General features: G+C 43.4%; 1 protein-coding gene across 8 annotated transcripts in view; it reads right to left on the bottom strand.

Annotated features, from left to right (window-relative positions):
* Nucleotides 1-2,709, bottom strand: part of PUM1 (pumilio RNA binding family member 1) — a gene marked incomplete at its 5' end in the record, with an annotated part of 125,949 nt that extends 123,240 nt beyond the window's left edge. For all 8 annotated transcript variants that reach the window (XM_079697158.1, XM_079697157.1, XM_079697156.1 and 5 more), the window contains one exon: nt 2,347-2,709. In XM_079697158.1, coding sequence (XP_079553284.1) covers nt 2,347-2,709 — 363 coding nt within the window. The remainder of the gene's footprint in view (nt 1-2,346) is intronic.
* Nucleotides 2,710-7,549: the final 4,840 nt, after the last annotated feature.

The following is a 7,549-nucleotide window of genomic DNA, read 5'->3' on the forward strand; positions in this document are numbered from 1 at the left end:
TTGCCAACTGACCTGGATAAAACTGGTCAAAAAGTCAGATGTGATTCTGTATGATGTGGCTCAGCACTAGAGCTCAGAGTAAGCCTTCACAGCACAGCACAACCAGACTTTAGATCTTAGAGCTCTGCTAAGGACTGACCCAGAGTCTGACTTGCCCACCTAGCGAAGAACAAGCCAAGCACCTCGATTCTCTTTTCAGCTTTTACCCATCAGCCTATCATTAGAAAAGCCGACACAAGATTTTACAGATCTATAATACCTATAAATTTACAAATTTATCTATAAATTATAAAATTAATATCTATAATTTTACAGATCTATTATAAATCATAATACAGATTTAAAAAACCAACGTTCATGATTTTTAAACAATGTTTAGCCAAATAACGCAAAAGTTACAGGCCTTCCACCTTTGCCCCCTAGACAGATACCATCCAAACCAAACACCTCCCACCTTGGTCTCACTCTATACACACAGCTGCCTACATCTCAAATTCAACATGTATTCTACCAAATTTAATTACCTTGTCCACAAACCAGATTCCCTCTGTATTCCTTTTCCTCTATTACTTCATTTTCCCAGGGACCAAAACTTTCTAATTCAATCACCAATTCTGTGCATTTCTGGGTCCCATCCCATCTTTTCCACTAATCACACCAGGGCTGTTACAGTAGTTATCCAATTAGTCTCAGCCCTCACCAACTCCAATCTCTTATTGCCAACTCAACCTTCCCAAAACACCGCTGGATAAAAGCCACTCCATACATACACAATAAAAACTCCTGCTGCCTACTGAATTAAACCTTAGCCTGGCATCCAAGGCCCTTTTCTTTATGACAATGTCCTTTTTCCCCAGCTTTATTTTAAGGCCACAGGATTAGGGGCTTATGCACTCAATAACTTTCTTCTGAAGCTCTATCATATGCCAAATTCTAGGAACTGGGATACTGAAATGAATAAAATTTGATCCCCACCTCCAAGACTCCAAGCAAATAGGAAACAAATACAGTCCCTTCAGTAATAGACACATAAGAAAGATAAAAAGTGCCCTAAGTGCCAAAGAAGAAGCCCCCTATACCTCATATTTCTTAGTACTGCTCACCTACACATAGTAGATGCTTACGAAGTAGCACTGATGATTGTTCCAATAAACCAAAGGCCTATGATCAATATGCTCAATAAATTTCTGTTGACAAATTCCACCTCCCCATTTCTACTACGGTAAAGAACTGTGGTACACTGGCTGCCTGTCCTGGAAGGGTCAAGGGGAAGCACAACTGAGAGCACAGATTTGCAAACGTGCGTGTGACTGACTTGTTTCTGAAGAACAGAAGCACTCGAGGCCTCATGAAAGACGTCAGTTCTTTTTGCTGGTCAGTACTCAGATACCAGCAACATAAAATAAACCTCTGCAAATGCAACCTATACCCAATTCCAAAGAATAGCCGGATGAAAACATTCCAACCCTTTCATCACCATCAGGAAGTCAGCAAACACAGCTAAACTCTCTTCTCAGTAAACTATGCTGTGATTCCAGCTTTGGTCTTGGATTAGTACAAGCAAGCATGTTAAAGTTAAAATTAACCAAATGAAACAAGTGCTTAGAACAAGAGAACAAAGATGATTAAAACCTAAAAGCCACAACCACTCCTCTCTATACAAAACATTAGATGTATCAGTTCACTTGAGCAGCTGATTTTTTATCAACTTCCTACTACTTTCAACCATAACATCTTAAAAACAGAAGTCACCAACACCCAACAGGAAAAGCTCTAAAATATGTATTCGGGCTATAAACAGCTCAAACAGACCTTAAAAGATTATATGTTAAGAGCAAAAAAGTATACTCAGAAATGCAACGTGCACATTAGAACAAGCTTAAGTCTTTCTTTAAATGAATTGGTCATTTGCCCTTTAGCGCCAAAACGATAAAATGACTCAGTGACAACATTACAACAATCATCCATTAAAACAGTGGTCCCCAACCTTTTTGGCACCAGGGACCAGTTTCATGGAAGACAATTTTCCCACGGACGGGGGCGGGGCGGGGGGGGGGGGTATGGTTCAGGTGGTAATGCGGGCAATGGGGAGCGGCAGATGAAGCTTCACTAGCTCGCACGCCACTCACCTCCTGCTGTGCAGCCCGGCTCCTAACAGGCCACAGCCCGGTACCGGTCCACGGACCAGGGGTTGGGGACCCCTGCTTTAAAACAAGTGACTGTTTAGTTTAGACCAAATGAAATCATTAGCAATTAAGGCTTTTAAAGACATTCACTGAAAGCAGATATCCTAAGTGGACAGTGATTATAAAGAGTTTCAAAGCTGAAATAGTGAACATTTTTTACCTGATGTTCTGCATGAATGTTATCCCCAGTAGGCCATCGATGTTTGCTATTATTATAGCCGCCTCCACCACTTCCTCCTCCCCCAAGCTGCTCACCATGCTGCCTCTGAAAGAAGTAGTCCACCATAGCGTCGTCCTGGGAACGGCCTGCAACTCCTATGGATCCTGGGACAGGGCTGGAGTGTGTCCCAGCTGCAAGAGCCTGATTTGCAGCTGGTTGTGGCTGCGCTTGCGACCCTGTTCCAGATGTCAAAACAACAGGCATGTTGGGATTAGCTGGTTCTTGAGGGTGATGTTTCAGGTGGGGGCTGAAAGAGTCCTGCCAAAGCACTGCTTTTCTCTTCAAGACACATGCAACGCTCATTCCACCAACACCTAAGGACAAACAGGTTACAAATGTTTAAAATTTGCCTTTTTTAAAACATAACTTGATATATGCACCAAGATAAAAACATGAGACCCCTGGCTTTTACAATATATCATCTAAAACCAGTTTCTACCAAGCAGCTAAATGTTTTGCAACATATACATAATTTTCTAAACTGAAACTTCAGGCTTCCCTGGTGGCGCAGTGGTTAAGAATCCACCTGCCAATGCAGGGGACACGGGTTCAAGCCCTGGGCCAGGAAGATCCCACATGCCACGGAACAACTAAGCCCGTGCGCCACAACTACTGAGCCTGTGCTCTAGAGCCCGAGAGCCACAACTACTGAAGCCCACGCACCTAGAGCCCGTGTGTGGCAAGAAGAGAAGCCACCGCAATGAGAAGCCCGCACACTGCAACGAAGAGTAGCCCCAACTCGCCGCAACTAGAGAAAGCCCGCACGCAGCAACGAAGACCCAACGTAGTCATAAATAAATAAATACATACATACATAAATAAACCAACCAAACCCCATATATAATTAGCAATGACTCAAGAGTGTCAAAAACGAAAGGATCCTTTAAAATGTCCGACATATTCATAGGATGCTCTGAAAAAAAGCTTAAATAAGGCCCTCTGACTAAGAACAGCAACAGAATGTTCCTAGCCTGAAACTTCTTCTCAGCTGCTGTACATGGAGAAAATAAACTTTGCATTTTTACCAATAACTTACAATTATAATTGTAATCACATCATCATTCTATTAGTACTCAGAGATGAGACCAAACCAAATTCACTCACTCACCTTACATAGAAAGTATCACTGTAAAAAAAGAAATGCTTCAATACAATAATAATTGTATGGCAAATATATTGCAAACATTTTTTCTGATCATTCCTATTTTACAGATAAAAACACTAAGGTAGGGAGGAAAAGTTATGTGATGTGCCCGAGGTCATTCAGCTAGTGAGCTGTGAAGGAGGGATTCAAACCCAAATCTGTATGCACCCAAGCCTAGTTCTTTCTACCAACCACCTTGCTACCACACCCCAGTAAACCAAGACAGATACTATTTCTCTCACTTGAGTCTGCTATTCCTCTCTGGAAGGATCAACAAAGTATCTCCAAAATATTACTATGAAACATTACTAATACATTTCTTAGAATCAAAAACTACATTTGTAGAAAACATAGAACAGCCTATGTATGGGTGCTTAAGAAAAAAAAAAAAATGCTTCAAAATAATCAGTTACCAACTAGAACATACCTGTCCAGAGCCACTAGAGTCTAATTTCAAGGCTATCAACCTAACAGTCCACTGCTACAAATGCCTTATCTCTCTTTAGCCCTACAGTGACATTTCAAAAACAGACTCAAAAGATTTATAAGAAAACTATTAAACTATTTCTCGGTATAGAATAAACATCCTGGACTTGCCTGGTGGCACAGTGGTTAAGAATCCGCCTGCCAATGCAGGAGACACGGGTTCGAGCCCTGGTCCGAGGAGATCCCACATGCCACGGAGCAACTAAGCCCGTGCACCATAACTATTGAGCCTGCACTCCAGAGCCTGCAAGCCACAACTACTGAGCCCAGGTGCCTAGAGCCCATGCTCCACAACAAGAGGAGCCACCGCAATGAGAAGCCCGTGCACCGCAACCAAGAGTAGCCCCCGCTCACCACAACTAGAGAAAGTCCGTACGCAGCAACAAAGACCCAACGCAGCCAAAAATAAAAATAAATAAAAATTTAAAAAAAAAGAATAAACATTCTGATAAAGAAGCATTCGCTTCTCACAACTAATTCATGTTCTGAAGACAGGAGTAAGATTTGTAATTTGTTCAAAGCCTAATTTGGAAATGCCTAGTTTCAGTTAACAGTTCCAATCCATCAGAACCTTACTGGAGTAGTCCAGCTTTCTAGACTTCGGTTTCTGCCTTCATGAACAGAATCATATTCATACTTAAATACCAAAACCGGAAAGTCACAGCTGTGTTTACCATTGGTACTAGCAAAGTCTTCACCAGCCTAATGCCTTCCTGTTTGATTTTCAAAAGAACTCACTGCCCTCTTATTACCAATAGTAGCCAGTCCCATTTTCTTCCACAAGGGAGTATCAAACCGTCTTTGTTGTAGAGCTAACCAGGGGTCCTAAAACTCAAGTTTTACCACTAAACGACAACCTCCCTGAACCTGTTTCCTCATCTAAAAAATGAAATTCTTTCTCTGTGACTCACAAGGTTTTTTTTAATCAAAATAACAGATATAAAAGTTTTTGGTAAATTCAAAATCCCCATGCTGAGGCCCCAGGAATTCAGTTACCACCAGTTAAAGCAATGGAGCTCCAGTCCCTAAGAGGATTCCTAAAATAGCAAATGCAACCTTTTCTGAAATAAAAGATTTGCCGTAATACTTATTTAACAAAGAACTTCCGAATGAAAAAGGTATTCACCACTGAAACACACCCGACCACAACTTCATTCTATCAAGGCATGGGGGGGAGAGGGGGAGGCGGGGGGAGGGTTCCTATAAAAATGCTCAAACGAAACAATTGGCTTTTGTAAAGCTATCTGTATCCCCTGAGACTTCCTGCTTTACCTAATGAGGCAAGGCAGTTTCTCAAACAAGAGAAAACCTGGCAGAAGGGACATTTTGAAAGTGAGCAAATACCTAAGCAATTAACAAGTGTCTTGGGTAGTTTTGTAATATCTTGGCAACTACAACATAAAAATTAAGAAATCAGTCACTTAAATAATAGAAAACATTTAAATTGCTGATGCCTTTTAAAGAACTCTCAAACCCACTAAAAAGTTATGTGTTAGCACTTGAAATGTGACTTTTCTTTTTACAAATGGTACATTATAAAAATAAGTTTTTAAGCAACTAAAAATAAGTGCTGATTCTAGTTTTCCACAGTTTTCAAACTGTTTACACCAGAGCTGTTTTTGTTTTGTTTTGTTTTAATATCATTAATAGGCTTTATTTCAAACAAAGGAACATGATCTAATCTATCTCCACTGCTCACCTTTTATTTACTAAAATTCTTTGTGGTTTAAAAGGTGTTTATTTTTACCACACTGGGAAAAAAAAAATTCTGTGGTCATAAATTTATTTTGAAGCAGTTCATCTCAAGCCCAAACTAAACTTCAAACACAACTTCAAAAACCCGTGGCCTTGAACAAAATGAATCCAATTGTGGCTAAGGCAAAATGCTCGGTTCAGAATACAGTATTTCCCTAAAATCCAGATAAAGAATCAACAGCACCCCAAGAGTGTTTTATAAAGTTAAAACTAGCAACGGGTCAAAATGTTTATTTTGCTTACTAAAACTGCATCGGGAGCCACCCACCTCTGTCTTGGTGAGTTTTGATTTTTTTTCATAAACAAACAAAAAGCTAAAACCACAAACCTATGGTTTCAGCAATAACTGACTTTAAAAGAGAATCCCCAAAAAGCCTCATAAAATCCCATTCTTAATCTCAGGCAGAGGAGGAAGTGAACGAATTGATACAACTAAGAACAGTGTTCTCTTAATTGGACAATGAAGAGTAACAACCCTTCAAGTTACGGGGAGGATAAAACCTTTCCTGATAATGTGGGGGAGGGGGGAATATAGTGGCGGGGGAGGGGGGAATATAGTGGCGGGGGGGGGGGGGGTACGGGAGTGTATTCCTCACTTGACGTGGGAGTGGTACCGACAAGTATTAACAACCGATCTAGCTTTACCAAGGACGTCCATGAGGACTAAAACTATCTAGTATTGTGTATCTGTTTACCTACTACGAAGGCATGAACGCTTCTTAGAGTTAAGACAGACACGCACCAACACAGGGAGGCTCAAAGAGGAAGAACCCACCAAAAACAAGCTCTCACAGAAACAAAAGGCCACAAGTACCCAGGAGCCTAAAAGAGATCTGAAACTTCCTGATCGCCTACTTCTCCACATTTAAGGATCGCAAAGTTCCCCCATGGTGGGTCTCGCCTGCAGACGAGGGCCACGGCTGCTTCTAAAGCGATTTATTGTTCCTCCTGCTTCGGCGCTGCCACGGAAGCTCAAGAAGTCGAAGAAATCCAGAGTAGCACAGAATTACACTTCATGGCCACACAGAAGACTCCGGGCTTCGCAAACCCATCAAAAAAGCAACCCGAATGGCAACATCAATCTTCAGGGGCTCCAACGGGGCCGAGCAGAAATGTAGAGACACGTCTATGCCCTGGGCCCGGGCCTAAACCCCCGGCATTTTCCTCGCTTCGACCCAGCTCCCCACCCCCTCCCTCCTTTGATAACAATAGGGGCCTTGCTGCTGACTCCAAAACATGTACGAGGAACAGCGAGTGAGAAGCCTCAGCCAGGGCCCCGGCGGCTTTTCCAAAGCCCTTCTCACCCCCCCAGCCGCTCTCAAACACCAATACAAAGGGATAATCTGCTCCCTGGGGGTCCGGAGCAGCGTTTGGGGTTGGCGGGGTGCGGGTACTCACGGGCGGAGCGGTAGGATGAAGATGGATTTCAGCCCCCCGATCTTCTCTCTCCGGCGCTCTCGCTCCCCCTTACCTTTCACTCCGACAACATGGCGGCCCACTGGGGACTGGGCTGGCGCTGTGCATCATGGGATAGGCTCGGGCCCCGGCCCTGGCGGTGGTAACAGCATGTGCGGAGAAGGCAGGCGGCTCTGGAACAGGTTGCCTGGTTGCCATGCCAACCCAGGGCCTGTGTGAACTTGGGAAACTCGCAGGCAACACTACCGCTGCGCGCGCGAGTGGCCGCCCTCGAGGGGAGCGCGCGCCGTCCCCTCGCGAGCCGCCGCGGGCAGCAGGCGGAGTCCCGCGGGCCCGCACTGG

The sequence above is a fragment of the Hyperoodon ampullatus genome (assembly GCF_949752795.1).
Source record: "Hyperoodon ampullatus genome assembly, chromosome: 2".
In the NCBI taxonomy this organism is placed as follows: domain Eukaryota; kingdom Metazoa; phylum Chordata; class Mammalia; order Artiodactyla; family Ziphiidae; genus Hyperoodon; species Hyperoodon ampullatus.